This window comes from Diadema antillarum, unplaced genomic scaffold (assembly GCF_040938485.1).
Source record: "Diadema antillarum isolate AM-2024a unplaced genomic scaffold, OU_Dant_1.0 seq00000271_RagTag, whole genome shotgun sequence".
Lineage (NCBI taxonomy): Eukaryota > Metazoa > Echinodermata > Echinoidea > Diadematoida > Diadematidae > Diadema > Diadema antillarum.
The window spans coordinates 514051-530710 of record NW_027271306.1 but is presented as its reverse complement, the minus strand read 5'-3'; the positions used below and the strand labels follow the sequence as shown (position 1 = coordinate 530710).

Genomic DNA, 16660 nt, shown 5'->3' with positions numbered 1-16660 from the left:
CATTAAGGACGGACAGACGGACGGACAACCCGAAAACATAATGCTTCTGGCACCACTTCGTGGCGGAGGCATAAAGACTAGAAATGTCGCTATGGCGACTGATGCCTCCGCCATAATGCATGATTCTCCCAATAGGCGTATAGTACAATGTCTTCACAATGTGTGATCCATGACAGTGTCACATAACTGGCAAAATATTGAAATGACAGGTTTGTCAGAAATGTTTTGAACTGGGTTTGCTATAATTTTCTAAGAGTGCAGGTACACATATTTGGGGAATTGAGAATTTTTACTTGAATTCTGACGGACCTTTTTATAAGTTTATGCATTGAGTAATTTCCAAGGTATGAAGAAAGAGTGTAATGACGGTACAAAATAGATTTTTTTTTTTTGGGGGGGGGGGGGCGCATTGAAACCTGGCCTATGACCCTTAACCTCTGACCTTCTGGCTGGAAATTTCTTGGAGAATCTCCATTAGGTAATGCATGTATTAAGTTTTGAAACTAATAATGCAAGCATTGCATATACTAGTATATGAGGGAAATAGTAAAATTTTGAGGAGTTGACCTTGACCTTTGACCCCTGACTATTGACTCATGACCCCTAAATTCCCTAAATAATCCCTGCCAGTCAGTACATGCGTATGTACCAAGTTCCACAAAGATACATTGAACCATTTGCGAGAAAAGTGATATTGCAACATTTTCACCTAACCTTTGACCTTTTGACCTTTGAACTTATGACATGAAACTCTCTCTGGAGAATCTTTATGCAGTAGAACATGTCCACACCAAGTTTCAAGAAAATACCTTTGGGTATTGCATAGATATGGGGGGAAATTGCAACATTTGTAGCATTTGACCTTGACCTTTTGACCTTTGACCTCTTGCCAATGTCACTAAAATCTACTCAACTAATTGTCCCATCATACATCATTCTTGGACCAAGTTTGGTGAAAGCTGCTTCATCCAGTTTTGAGTTATCACGTAAACAGATAAATTTTAGGATTTGACCTTGATCTTTGATCTTTGACCTTTGTCCGATTTCACTGAAAAACTAATCAAGTAATTGTCCCACCATACATCATCTTCTAACAAAGTTTGGTGAAATTTGCTCTATCCAGTCTTCAGTTATCGCGTAAACGGATACAATTTCATGATTTGACCTTGACCTTTGACCTTTAGCCAATTTCACCCAAAATCTAATCAAATAATTGCCCCATCATACTTCATACTTGGACCAAGTTTGGTAAAATTCCAGTAAATATTACTCAAGTTATCGCGTAAACGAAAGCGGACGGACGTAAGGACGGACGTAAGGACGGACGGACAACCCGAAAACATAATGCCTCCGGCACCACTTCGTGGCGGAGGCATAAAAAGTCTTAACCCTAACTAGGCTGGGCTATTTAGGTAGATGATAGAGCCGGTGGGGGGGCCCTCCAGATCTTGGCCGTTGACCACGCGATCACGACGAAAATTGGCACACACATTGTCTGTGACGTAATCTAAAATACGGTGAAGTTGATTTTTCAAAAAAATTATAATTTATGCTAAATTATGCTAATTTATGCATAATGATGCATGAAATCGGACTATTTGGTATAAATCATTAAATAAAGCTCAAAACAGGCACATTTTTTTGTGGATATATTCTTTTTAATGTCCTTAGCAAATATAAGAGAAAAAAATTGTGCCATTAGAAAAGTTTCTTAAGTATTCTATTGTTTTTTTGATTTCTTATGTATTTCGTTGTTTTTTCCACTTTTTGATTTTCACTGTTTTTTTCGATGAAATTTGTCCGCGACATTGTTCCGAACACGAAAATATGTTATGAATTGATTTTAATCACTAAAACCCCCAAATAATCATGCTTTCATGAAATGTGCCTGTAAGCACAGTTTGCATTGAAATTGTACATGAATTCACGTTTTAGAGCAATTTTTGGTCTGACATGCATGTACATATTTATGCCTAAATTCAGAACCGCGCGCCCGGGCATCGTAAATTTAGTGTGCAAAGATGCCGGAGACTCGAAAGAAGAAAGTCATGAAACATCGCGGCGACAGCTTTTCGCGGTGGCGATACATCACGTGGAACGTCAAGGGGGGGCCTCTCTAAGGCCCCCCCCCCCCCCCCCCCCCCCCCCCCCCCCCCCCCCCCGGTCTGGTTAGGGTTAAAGGGTAACGTGTATGGATTTGAACAGCTTACCTTTGGCAATCATCTTTGCCTCTGCTTGCAACCTCTCCAGATCCATGTTGTCTATAAAAAGGTCTGAATTCTTGTTCTTGTTATCACCCTTTACCACACTTGCTGCATCTGCAAGAGTTGGCTGTCCTTTTTGCTGATTCAGTTTCTGCTGTTCTTGTTTCTCTTTTTCCAACAGATCTTGCAGGAGTAGGGGTTGCTCATGGAGCAGGGTAGGCCTTCGTCCAGCTCCATGTGTGCTGCTCTCCCCAGGAGTTACTGCAGCAGATGCCGCTGATGTTTGCGTCTCTGGAGGGACAGGCTGTTGTTGCGGAGTCTGTGCTGTGACAGTTTGAGGGTTTGGGTTGTCAAACCCAAGTGAAGCACTTGTGGATGCAGGTTGAGAAGTACTGTTAGTCTGGTTACTTGTCACATGACTGGGGATTTGATCTGCCACTTGGCTACTGCTAGACACAACCTGACTGACATGTGATGATGCCGCAGGTGTGACTTCTCCACCTGCTGAAGGATTCTGGCCGACAGCTGTGACAGCCTCGGACAAATTAGCTGATGCGACACTTTCAATTAGGGGTTTCACAACCGACCGATTAGCTTCAACAGAACCAGCTGTTTTTTGTGCCACTGCTTTCTCACTATTTTGATGACACTCTGACTTTACATCTTCTGTCTCTGTTTTCATTTTTGATTGGATTGATGAGAGAGCTTCTGACGTTACAGCCTTAGTGGAACTTGCATTTGTTGAATTTTTCGTGGGACCATTGGCTTTGACAGTTTCTCCAGACCCATCAGTAGCATTCATAGCATTGCTTTCCTCCGCAGAGCACCCTGCTTTGTCAGGCTGACTCCGTTGCAGCTCAAGATTGCCTCCATCCTTGGTAATGGTTACAGCTGAGCCACCAGGGGATTTGGGGGCATGATTTACAGAAAGTCCTTGTGAAGACTGTTCACCTTGCATTGAAGGTTTCGGTACAGCAGATTCCTTGTCCACTGCTACTGCACCTTTATCATCCCCTGCTAGCATCTTTGAAGTATGTAGCTCAGATCCCCCTTGCTCCCCTACAGTTTTCACTGGTGTGCCCCTAGCAACAGGCTCATCTGAGGGATTTCCATGTCTGCTTTCAGACAGGGATTGCTCTGTGGAATTTGCTTGGAGTTGATGGTTATCTGAGGCTGCACCAACAGCTGTGTCTGGAGGTTTTTCTCCATCCTTCAGGGTTGGTGCAGAGCTCATACCTTCATCTATAGCTTCGTCACTCAACCCAAAGTCTTTGAAGAGTTGCTGGTTTTCTGCAGAGTGCTTGTTGGTATCCAAATCAGTGCCAGCGAAGTCGATGAGACTGAATTCTCCTGAAAGAAGAAGGTCTTCCAGTTGGGCATCATGGTCTTCCTGTTGTGGTGTCATGGCAGGGTCCTGACCTGCAGGTAGGTGCAGTTCCGCTGGGACTCCTGATGGTTGCTGACTGGAAATGGCATTGTGAATGCGTCCAGATTGGCTCTGCATGGGATTTGCATTCTGGGCAGGGAAAGGAGCATTATGCTGTGGGAACATATGTGCTTGCTGACCTGGGTGATCTGTAATGGGTGACATCATGGGTGGTCTACTGGCAAAATTCTGATGGGGAAGTTGGCGTGGTGCTGGTGGCCTGCTATGAGACTGCCGGACAAGGTGATCATACGGGTCAAGTGAATTTGACCCCATGGACGATCTCTGCTGAGAAATCATTGCCCTGTGATGAATCTTTTCTTGAAGCAGGGCTCCAATGTTTCTTGGTCTTGGGACAGGTGAAGGGGCAGACACTGGAAGTCGAACTCCTTGCTCAAATCTTCTAAGCTCAATGAATTGTCCCGGACCGGGAGGTCGATTCCCAGCATCACTGCCTCTCCGTGACAATCCAGCAGGAAAGAGCCCCTGCCGCCACGACTCATCTGTCTGCTCCTGACCAACATGAAATTGCTCTTGCCCTGCAGAGAATGGAGCTTGAGTTCTTTGTCCAATATATACCTGCTGCCCATCTGCAGGTCTTGGTGTGCTGGGAGCACTGGGAAATGAATTCACCTGATCACTATTAGCAATTGGTGGCACCTGATCTGTAGACACACTGGACCCATGAGGATACGGAGGAGGTGGTCGCTGATGAGCCTCTCCACTCCAATTTTGATTTTGCATTTGCTGCTGCTCGCGTCGCTTCCTTCGCTGCTCTTGTTGACGAACTAGAAGCTCCCTGATGTGCTGCCTCTGCGCATGCTTATTGCCCTCTGCCACAACAGTCCTCTCTTGCACAGGGGGAGCAGCGGGGGGAAAATTGGGGCCATTGCTGCCTTCTGGAAATACCGGATTCTGAAGGAATGGAGCCTGTTGTGGAGACGGGAGTGGCATGTCTGTCTGCATCACCGCATGCCCAGGAGACATATTTCCCACCACAGGTGGCACCTGCTGTGAGACCGGCCCATGTGGCATTCCAGGAGATTGGAGTCTGTCTATGATGGACTGATTGTTGGAAACAGGAAGATGCTCCGTGGCTGGTACTTGGGGCACTCCTTGCCCTGCCATCAAGGACACCAGCTGGTGTGAGTGTGCATTGACAGTACCACCTCCTCCGTGATCAATTTCTCCTGGGTGAGGAGACCGGCCGGGCAGCATGCTGGGGGCTGCAGTGCCTGTCTGCTGAAGATGTACGCTGGGAGGCTGGGCCACCATAGGGGACTGAGGCATGGAATCGGTGTTCATGGCAGCAGGTGATGGGGCTGGGATTGACATGTGAACAGGAAGACTGCCGTGGCCTGACATCCCCCGAGTATTCATGTTCACCAAACTGGAATGTGGCATGTCTGCATAGGTAAGAAATGATATAGCAATGGGTTAGAATTGTGTTTGTGTACACATACAGCCACAAGGCAAACTAACAGATATCTGTTGAAAATGTAGGAAAATAACCTCAGGACAATTGAAAACACTACAAGGTACCAATGATTGTTCAGCATATGGCACAAAGGTATGAATATACCCATGAGACAGTATCTGTACAAGCAAAAGTGACCCGTAGTAGAGTTCATACAGTTTATCAAAGATTAGCAGTCTTTACATTGAAACATAATAAAATAATTTGACAATATTTGCATGGCATACCAATTTTCTGCCGTATTGACACAAACAAAAAACATTTTTTTTTAAAAAAATGGCTATGTGGCAATGTTGATGTAAGCATTGCACTTTGCACAGCATTTACTTTTTTTTTTTGGTGTGTGTGTCTCGGAAATTCGTGTCATTTTACTCTTTTGAAGAGAAATGTTTTCTTTCCAAAAATGTAATATAAAACACACAAGAAGCAATCTTCAAAAGGTAAGTAAGAAATAATGTTCGCATTAGCTAAAACTTCTCTTCATCACAAACACTGGAGGAATAGGAAATCAGTTCTCAATGAAAATTCACCAACAATTGTTTTCAGTTTTCATAATCATGATTATTGATTTACTCCAATGGAGGAGCTAATCCAAGTATCTAATAATAATAACTAGAAATGTCGCTATGGCGACTGGTATGCCTCCGCCACAATGCATGATTCTCCTACTAGGTCTAGATAGTACATGTGGACAATGAGTGATTACATTTTCACAAAACTGGCAAAATATTAAAATGACAAGTTTGTCACATATGTGTTGAATGTTCAACTTCCTTGACCTAGGTTTAATTGGATGAATAGGAAAGCATGTATTTGGTATTTAAGGACTTTAACTTGACTTTGACCCATTCATACGTTTATGCATTGAATAATTTTCAAGGTATGGAGAAAAAGTGCAATTTCTGTATTGAATAGTAAATTGTTACCATTTTCATCTGGCCTTTGACCCTAAAAGTCATAAGATAATCACTGTCAGGCAGAACATGCATAAATATGTAGTACGTTTCAAGATAACTTGAGCCACTTCCGAGATATGGATGAAAAACTTAGTTCAGCACTTTCACTTGATCTTTGACCTTTTGACCTTTGAGGCAAAAACAAAAGAAAAAAAAAATTTCCAGAGAATCTCTATTAGGTTATACATGCATACACCAAGCACAAAAAAAAAAAAATAATCCTGCTGGCATTGCATAAACATGAGGGAAATAGTAAAATTTTGAAGTGTTGCCCTTGACCTTTGACCCCTGTGACCTTTGACCTCATAAACCCTAAATTCTCTAGATAATCACTGCCAGTCACCACATGTATATATACTATGTTCCATGAAGATACCTTGAACACTTTCCAAGGTACGGAGAAAAAAGGTGAAGTTTTAATAGTTTTACTCGACCTTTTGACCTTTTGACCTTTGACCTCACGACCCAAACTTTCACCAGAGAATCTTAATCGGGTAAAACATGTATACACTAAGGTTCAAGAAAATATCTTCAGGTATTGGATAGATATGATGGAAATAGTGAAATTTTATGTATTTGACCTTGACCTTTTGACCTTTGACCTTGAGCATGTGCACCCAAAAGTTGCTGGGCACAACTTCACCCCCTAATACACATACATGCCAAGTTTCATTAGGATACCTCAAAAGGTTTTGATAGTTACCCTGTCCACAAAATTCATTACGGACGGACGGAAGGACCGACGGAAGGACGGATGGAAGACGGAAGGACGAACGGACGGACGGAAGGACGGACAACCTGAAAACATAATGCCTCCGGCACCACTTCGTGGCGGAGGCATAAAAACAGGAACATACTTGCACAGCAATAAGATTCTTTTGCACTTATCTGTTCATCGTGATTCAGGGACACTATAAATCAAGGCAGCTTTCTCTCCAAAGTAAGTAGTAACTAGATGGTAAGGGTTGCTACATTTTGCACTCATACGTACCTGTAGCAGGAGACACTGGGGTTCCCGGCAAGGACTGTGGGCTAGGCTGGGGCTGAGAGGCAGGTGTGGACGGTGGCTGAGCCTGCCGCAGATTGGCTGCGTCAGGTGTTGGACTTGTGAGACTGCTGTCAGACTTGTGGCGCTTCTGCTGGTTCACCTGCGAGAGAGATATGAACACTTCACATTTCAACGGCCACAAAAGATCTCTGCTTGAAAGATTTTGAGTTTACTCTCAAGCACATCTCAACAATGGGCAATCAGTTTGGGAGTTGAAATGCCCAGCTGGCTAGCTGTGACTACTTGCCCCTTTGTCCATTTGGTTCATTTCTGTTGAAACGAGCACAACACTTAAATTGGTGTTATTAACCTGATGTCCAAGGACTTCATTCATATCGTACAGTGCCATTATCAATCCCTATAGTGATGGCTATGACAATTTTTATCACTCAACCAAAGACATTTGGTAGAGTACCTTCCTTCCTCCTACACAAGATGTCTAAATATTTCTATCACACATGAGCACACACAGAGAAATATATATATATATATTTTTTTTTTTCTAATTTCTTTTAATTAAAGCTTTCTGGATATAAAACAACGGATATGCTAGAAATGGGTAACTTCTTACACATAAATAAAAAGTCTCCCAAGAGTTATTTAGCCTAATATTCATCAGAACCAAAAAAAAAAACTTTGATGATGCATGGTTCATTAAGATGCTGTCAGTCAATGACAAGAACTTGACAAAGGGTAAACAATTGGTCACGGGACTCATGGCAGGCTAAGGTGTATTGTCTGAAACAATGCACGCGATCAAATCTAGGTGTTATACAAAAGTGGGATAGAGAGGTCCTCAGACCTGGGGGCATGATTTGAGCACTGTACATGAATACACAGAGTTTCATTAAAAAAAAAACAAAAAAAACCTTGAAGCATAGATATGGCTGAAATAGTGATTCTAAGAATTTGACCTTGACCTTTGACCATTAACCTGAAGTATGTGCACCCAAAAGTTAACAGGCACAACTTCATGCCATCATGATACCTCGGTTTTTCAGTTATGCTGTTCATAATTATGGGCAAAAAACGGACAGATGGACAGACGGACGGATGGTCAACCCAAATACATAATGCCTCCGGCAACACTCTGTGGCGGAGGCGTCAAAACAAGAATCTCTTGATACTAGTATTTATCATATGACCAAATGATTAGAGTCCATTCTTAGGTGAACAAGACAAAGGATTGTAGAAATTGTTTCACAGTATGCAACTCACTAAGCATTGGCACATGCACTGAATATTTTATGATAGAGGGGAAACAGTAAATGAACACTGAAATATGCTGGGTGAACAATTGTGTGATTGCACCATTACAGTCAACAACTCTACATGCATAATGTAACACAAAAAAAATTGTCAATATAATTCATGTCCATTATTGTTTTCTCATTGCCCAAACATGCAGAAGAGTGAGAATAATCAGGACATGGTTTGGCATCTAAGGAGAATTTACCAGCACTGATGCACGGTTTGTGATGAATGTTTGCCCTTCATGTTCTTCAATGACATATTTCAACAGCATGAAACTTGTAAAAGGCCTGCTTTAAGCTTTTGAACACTTGGAATTAGCACCCAACAGCAGTGACATGGGTATTGTCATGAATATGGTATTGGAATTTGGAGGTGAGCCATGGAGCAAGAGCAAGAAGGGATGTGAATTGGACAGAGCGAAGTAGGCATACCTTCTGGGCTTCCTTAATTCGCTGCGATGCTCGGTTCTCCCGGGCCCGTTGCTGCAAAGGGGAGGGGAAAAAAAAGTGGGGGAGCCGAGAGCCGGCACATGCTTATCACAATGGTTGCTGGTGAACATGCATGATAGTTTACATTCCGTACATGGGCAACACCTGCTAAGATGCATACGTGTCTTTTGTTGGAGCCAATAAGCGCCTTGTTGGCACAAGTGATTATGAACATGTAAGGGTATTCTGATGGGGGAAGGGGGGAAAATGGTGTCGCAACTGAAGATAGTAATACAGGAAATGAAGCTGTTGACTCAAGCAACATACAATGGAATAGGTGGACTGGTATAGACAACTAAACTCAAATACAGCACAACAGCTTTTTGCCGTATGGTAATATACACATTGGGTTTTGTCATGCAAATAGTCAACAAGAAGCAATTGGCCTGGCCTGGGGAATTGGAGCAAACCTCATGAATTTGGTCTCTGCCATTGGCCACTTGATGTGCCATATCAGAAATTTATATCTCCCTGATAAATACTTGCCTCTACTTACCTATATGGAAAAAAAAAGAAAAAAACAAAACTGATGCATCAAGGGCTTTGACTAGATAATTGTTTGTGTTATTCTCATTTAGTTATCTCCTTTGTTGATGATGTAATATAGCATTGATGCTGAATGTAACAAGTTGGACAACAGAATGCTGAAAAAGAAAAGAAATTACAAAAAATTTTCCTCCATATTTTGAAAGACACCCCTGAAAACTGAGTTTCTTCATTTTACAATGGCAATGAAGAGCATGTTGTTTTCTTTAATGAATGAAGACATAAAAGGAAACTAACTTAGGCCTAATGTGACTCTATCTTTTTAACTCTTCTGCAAGTATGATGCTTTTTTGCTTCCTTTTCAGAAACAATATGTGATACTGTGTGTCAGTGTCTCGTACAAGCATGTACACAAAAACTATAGAATAAGGTATCTGATTTCAGTCTCATTAGGTACATACTAAAAAAGCAGAAATTTTCGAGAATAATTTGTCGCGCTCGGCCAGGTTAAAGATAAATTCCATGTGTTTTCAATTCCACACAATTAATATCTAAAACAGTATTACATATGTATCAAACAAAAAATTTGCATGCTTTTTTTTTGTGCTAGTTTCATGTCACATGAAATGCATGAAAATTTCAGTTTCTTCAATATTTTTCATACATGCACATGCTTGCAAAGAAATGCAGCATATATAACCTGCTAATACCTATCTTTGGTATTTTTGCCATTGAGAACTGCAGTGTCAAACACAGGTTTTTCTCCTCATAACAACTGAAATTCACATATCTATTGAGAAGGCTGTTACCCAGGCCTAAACTAGGAAGCATTAGTCCGACAACACTCATATTATATTTGTAACATATTCAACATCACATCCCATACACACACTGGTAAAAATTGCTTTGCACTGCACAAGGGTTTGCATGTTGCCATGAATGTCCTTTTTTGGAATGTAACAAGTGAAGTGCACATGTATACACACACACACACACTCATAGTGATTAGGATGGGAAGGAAGGAGTTCGGTTTACTCAGCTGTAAAGTGAGATTCACATTCCAACTCGGTTGGGACAGAATAGAGCAAGAAATGTTCTACTCACCAGGAATGGTTTCTTGTTCAACGAGCCCGCTTTTCTCCACAGTTTGGCAATCTGCTTGGCACGTGATGGCCAATCTGAAATAAAATAGGTAATGAGAAGAAGAAATCAACCTCAAGACTGAGGGATAAAAATCATGAAAGTTGCACAAATTTGATACCAGACACGCAGCAGAGTAATCAATATGTGCCATAAAACAATGAACAAGAGTTTCATTTAACCCCCCCAAGACACTGAGCCAAAATAGTAGATATATGGTACACATGTAAAACACCCTATCTAACCTGTCTGCATGGTGTTATGTCTCAATTTTACACACAAAGCACCAGGTTACAAGCAAGATATAACAGAATGGTTGAAGTGGACGTTGAAGATGTGAAGTAATAGTGTGAATATGCAACAGCACAGTTAGAAATGAGAGACAAACAATCAAGTGTCACCTGGAAAGTCCTTCTTCAGGTCGGGATAATTGATGTTTGCATAGAGCACTGGTGATATGGTGGCCTGGTCACCTAGCGGTTCATCCTTCTCCCACTTCTTGATGTTGCGCTGATTGTAGGACAGCGTCTCGCTGTCTCCATCCCCTGCCCCACTGGACCATGGGCTTGGGGGCTCAGCGAAGTCAGGACTGAAGGCAGGGCTGGGAGGAGGGGAGTACAATGTCACAAGATTAATATAAGCAATTCCTATCAGAAAAATTCAACTAAGTGCAGGTGCATCAGCAGCAGAGCCAAGTCGTTTTTGTTCTTGTTTCTTAATCCTTCAGGTGCCCAGGCACTAAGCTTCACTTGAAGAACTTTTTCATTAGTGTTCAGTAATTCCTCTCAACTTGATCTAGTTGTAAAGTTAGCTAGCCTATTCAAGCATAGCATTGTGCCTCAGTCAACCAAGAAGGCCATAGGGAATATAGGGATTATATAATCTCTATTCACCGGCAACTCGTTTCAAGACATCCGTGCCTTTCAGCAAAGAAAGCACTGCAGAGTGCTTGTCAATAGGCAAACAAAGCATGTAACGGGTTAAGTAGAATTCAATGTCCTGTTCACTTAACTTCAACAAATCAACAAAGATGATTACTTACCTGGAAACCTGGTGGCCGACAGTAGCAGCTTGTACAAGCTGTTGTGTCAGAGGCAGGTGTGGCAATGTCTGTTTCTGCATCGGCGGCTGCTGTTGCTGCTGCTGAGGTTGCGGCTGTTGTGGTGGCAGTGGTGGAGGTGGTGGTGGTGGCGGCTGTTGCTGCTGGGCCTCCTGAGGGGTCTGTTGAGATTGTTGTGGGGCGGTCGAAGCTGTGGTTGCGGCTGTACCATCAGCAGCTGTTTTCAAATCAAAATGGAAACAACATGACATGAAATTGTTAAAAAAAAAAAAAAAAAATCTTTCCGTGGGTTCCTAAACAGAAAGATGGTGCGCTAAGAAAATTTTTCATCAAAGAAAACTTTACATTTACATGTGACCCTGGCATCACAATATGTGCACATAAAGTTGCTTAGGTTGAATTTCTTGTAGGCCTAAAATATATTAAAGAGAGACCACTCATGCCAGAGATTAATGGGAACATATAGTCTGTGAGTAAATAAGTTTTATGCGATGAATCAAACATGCATGGTATATTGATGTCCCACCTCAGCATTCTTATACTTTGTACACTCTGCACTGATAATTTTCAGAGAAGATTAAGGCTCCAATAAGCATGTCGGTCAGTTTGCGTGGCCAGTTAAGGATGTAAAGAAGATTTAGGAAGGGAAACATACGGTAACCCCTTTTTGCTTTCACAGCATCTAGGCCGTCTACACTGACAAACCAGTCATGTACTACCAACTTTATACACAGAGAACTAACTCTCTTTGCTGAATTAGTTGAAGTTGCACCTAGATAAGAAAACAAGGCTGACAACTTGCAAGAATGTAAAGTCTGGCATGCCATTAACGATGGCAAATTACCATTAAAATGACACTTGGCTTGAACCACTGAAACACACATTCTCACCTACGCCTGGTGAACAAAAGAGGACAAAGTCATTGTCTGCCTCATACCCACCACAGCTGGACTGCTGGTGGCTTTTACTCTTTGACTCACAGTGAAAATGAACTTACCTGGTGTAGGGGTGCTTGTAGCCCCCGCATTGTGATGTCCCTCAGGACTCAGCACTCCGGAGAAGAGATCTTCCACTTCCTTGCTGTCTATGTGTGCTAGATCTGCCAGGTGACAAACACACATCATATTTACCAACGATGAGTAATAAACCAAGTATACATGCCACAGATCACACTCAACATGCTACCAACACGGGAATCAGTACATGGGACAAACAAGAGCAAAAGTTTGATTAATTCGAGAATTGCAGCTCAGTTATAATAATAATAATAATATATCAATTTATAAAGCACAAAACCTATAGACATATATTCTTCTGCACTGCAAAAGCTTCTGATGTGCTTGATGATGAACAGTTAAATGAAAAGATGTGTTTGGAGTCGTGATTTAAAGACTGCTACAGTTGGGGATTTCTGGACTTCTAATTCCAGAGTTTGGGAGCTGCACAGGGAAATGCTCTGCCTCCCAATGTTACTTTAGTTTTACGTGTTGGAATTTGTAAGAGAAGAGTGTCCTTGAAACTGCGCAAATTATGAGTATGTCTATGAGATTTAAATACTGATAATTCGGATATGTAACTTGGGGCTTGACCGATGACCAGTTATCACATGGTTTAACTTTGTTTTTGCAACATTTTACTCTAACAGACAAGGATTACATCTTTTTGACAAGCAGAAGTGAAGAAAATAAGACATATAATTAGGCTTGCTATTCCTAGTTTCAGACAAGTTTCAGATTGGACGTAAGAGACATGTAACGTACCATCAGGGACAATTTGAAGGTTGTACGACAGGAGCGAGTCCAGGTCATTCATGTGATCTGAGGTTGAGGCAGCCTGCGTCGTTGGGCCGTTATGCTCAGCAGTACTTGTCTGTGGGGCTTCGGCATCGATGCCGTCGATGTCTAAACCTGGAATGCCAACACCACCGATCGAAAGAGTTCAGCATGTATATCCTATCCTTTTGTCTTGTCTTTGGTTATTTCTCCCCCGTACTAGCAAGTACAGCAACCTCCTAGACCTTCAAAACAACTCTACACAAATATCTGTTACTTTCACATTAGTTTTTTCATCGTACAATTCCACCAGTATGATTACCACACTGGTTCCTTTATCAAACACTTACATTTTGTGAAAAGGGTTGCAAAAGTATTTGGAACATTACAGGTGTATTCAGCAGGTCACTATGATTGGGCATCACTCTGCCAGACTAGACTGGAACCATTTTTTCACTCACTCTCTCCATTTTTGCCCAGGCCATCCCCAATGAGCATTCCCAGGAGCTCCTCTTGGGGCAGAAAATTGAGGGGGTCCTCGCCAGACCCGAGATCACCTGCTCCATCTGCAGCGCTGTTTGCCTGAAAGAAAGAAAAACAAAAGTTAAGTAAAAAAAAATGTAGAAAAAAAAGCTGCTGAAAATTGCTTATCCAATAGTGGCAAGCCAATGGAGTTAAAAAAAAGAAAAAAAAAGAAAGAAAAAAAGCTGGTTCAGATGCATACCTGTCCCAACATCTGTACCACATGAACCTCCAGAGGTACTTTGAATTCAATTTTTTTAAAAAGAAGGAAGACATAAGAAATAACTAGATATATCGCTACGGCTACTGATATGCCTCCGCCATAATGCATGGTTCTCCTAATAGGTCTATAGTACAATGTCTTGACAATGTGTGATGACAGTTTCACACAATTGGCAAAATATTAAAATGACAGGTTTGACACAAATGTGCTGAATGTTCACTTTTTCTAGAACTAGGTTCAATTGGATGAATGATTAAAATGTCAGAGTGCAGGTATTTGGGGAACTGATGATTTTTACTTGACTTTTGACCCTTTTATAAGTCTATGCATTGAGTAATTGTCAAGGTATTGAGAAAAAGCATAATTTCAGTATCAAATGGGAAAATAGCATTATCTAAACCTGGCCTTTGACCTTTGATCTCACAGTTCCAAAGAGAATCACTGTTAGGTTGAACATGCATAAATATGTAAGTTTCATGACGATACCTTGAGTTACTTTCGAGATATGGAGGAAAAAGTGCAATTTAGCACTTTCACTTGACCTTTTACCTTTTGACCTTTGACCTTTTGGCAAGAAACTTCCCCAAAAATATATATTGGGTAATACATGCCATACATCAAGTTTGAAAAAAAAAAAACCCTTCAGGCATATTGCATTTTAAGGAAAGTAGTGATATTTTGAGGAGTTGACCTTGACCTTTGACCCCCTGACCTTTGACCCATGACCCCAACTTCCCTAGATAATCACTGCCCATCGGTACAAGCATATATACTAAGTTCCATGAAGATACCTTGAACCATTTGCGAGATATGGAGAAAAACATGAAATTTCAATTTTTTTTTCACAAAATAACCTGTGACCTTTGACCTTTGACCCTGTGACCTTAAAATCCACACAAAGTATCATCCCCCAAGGATATACCCTCATACCAAGTTTGATGTAAAACCACCACACGGTTCTTGAGATATCGACAAAAACAAAACGGGACGGACGGACGTACGGACGGACGTACAGACGTACGGACGTACGGACGTACGGACGGACGGACGGACGGACGGACGGACGGATGACCCGAAAACATAATGCCTCCGGCCACTTCGTTGCGGAGGCATAAAAAGGACCTACAAGTGCAATATATTAGTCACAAGAAATAAAAAAAAGCTTCTTCTCACAACACATGCATGCTCACACATGGCGCTGTCTTTTACAACATAAAGTTCCTTACAAGAACATTATACAATCAAACATGTAGTCTACAACCCAAGATATCTTCTTCTTGCTGTTGTTGGAGAAATACACATTCATGTTTCAAGAGTCTAAAACAGGAAGAAGAGGTGCTCTCACCTCTGCCTGATTTTGTTGGGGCTGCTTGCTTGTGTCTCCCCCTGTTGCCGTTGCTGTTGATTTCTGGTCGACAGTGGAAGAGACTTTCAGTATTTCAGTGTCTTTGTGCTCTTGGGCTGGCGGCTGCTTCGTCTCCTCGTCGGAAATGTCAAGGGTCGTGTTCACAGTCTGCTTCTCCTTGCTGGAGTCCAGTAATGACTTGCCGAAAAATGCCTCCTGTTTAGACATGAAATTACGTACAATTTAGTATTTAGGATGGTATGAGCATGCCTGCCATGTGCATCCATCTGTCATAGAGATGAGTTACATGAGAGCAACATCAACAACAAGAATATCAAAGACAGACAGGAGGCCATGATTGGAATAGAAACGCAATAACTAAACTTTTCAATCTTGTCACACGGGCAGGTAATGTGCACAAAATGGACAAAAATTGGGGAAAACAGGTTTGATGCGGGCATCCTAATGCCACTGACCCATTACGAGTAGTACCTCCTCCCCAGTTTACGTAAGGCCAAAAAAAAAAAATTGTTGCATTGGCGTAACCCGCCCGACCCTAAAAATTCCGCCGACCCCATGTTTTTTTATTATTTTTTTTTGCTATCGATATCAAATATCTTGTTGATTGCGATCGCGATCGCACAAATCCGGAAGTGGAAACGGCTCTGGGGATATCGGATGTACGAGGGAGAGATCTAGCGCCTCGCATAAGCCTTCCTTGATCAGTACGTCATCTGTTTCCAACACGGACACGTACTCTAACAAGATTTATTCAGTGTATACGTAGCATTCAGACTGCGATGTATTGTGCACAGTTTTGCCATAGGTTTCTTGTGTGGAGAACTTACACGAATCTGTATATGTGGGACTGTAATAGAGATCGCCGTGTGCGATGAAAAGATCGTACATATGGGTCAATTTGCATCTATCTTATCTAAGTCAAAATAGTAAAATATGAAGTAAAAACATTCAGGATAGGGATTTCAACATCTTTAAATTCTGTGAAGGGGTATAATTCCAGTAATATCGGCCTCATAAATGATTTGTAGAATAGATGAACACAGCACATTCGGTGCAGCAGTTGTAACTGTTTACTGAGCTGAGCACGAGTTTTACACGTAAAATGCAGGTAGCAAAAAAAAAAAAAAAAAAAAATCCGCCCGACCGACCCTATTTGAAAATCTCATGTTACGCCAATGCAACATTTTTTTTTTTTTGGCCTAAGACAATTATTTCCTGCAGTGTCAACTATGGTTTGA

The 16660-nt window shown here is 41.7% G+C and overlaps 1 protein-coding gene across 1 annotated transcript in view; it reads right to left on the bottom strand.

The window, feature by feature from the left end:
• Window positions 1-16660, bottom strand: part of LOC139729948 (histone-lysine N-methyltransferase 2C-like) — an 82863-nt gene that overhangs the window by 27863 nt on the left and 38340 nt on the right. The window contains exons 27-36 of the mRNA XM_071640869.1: window positions 15396-15617; window positions 13773-13893; window positions 13300-13446; window positions 12537-12638; window positions 11522-11756; window positions 10881-11080; window positions 10444-10517; window positions 8797-8847; window positions 7055-7211; window positions 2211-5036 (exon numbers count right to left, since the gene is read on the bottom strand). Of these exons, the coding sequence (XP_071496970.1) occupies window positions 2211-5036; window positions 7055-7211; window positions 8797-8847; window positions 10444-10517; window positions 10881-11080; window positions 11522-11756; window positions 12537-12638; window positions 13300-13446; window positions 13773-13893; window positions 15396-15617 (4135 nt within the window). The remainder of the gene's footprint in view (window positions 1-2210; window positions 5037-7054; window positions 7212-8796; window positions 8848-10443; window positions 10518-10880; window positions 11081-11521; window positions 11757-12536; window positions 12639-13299; window positions 13447-13772; window positions 13894-15395; window positions 15618-16660) is intronic.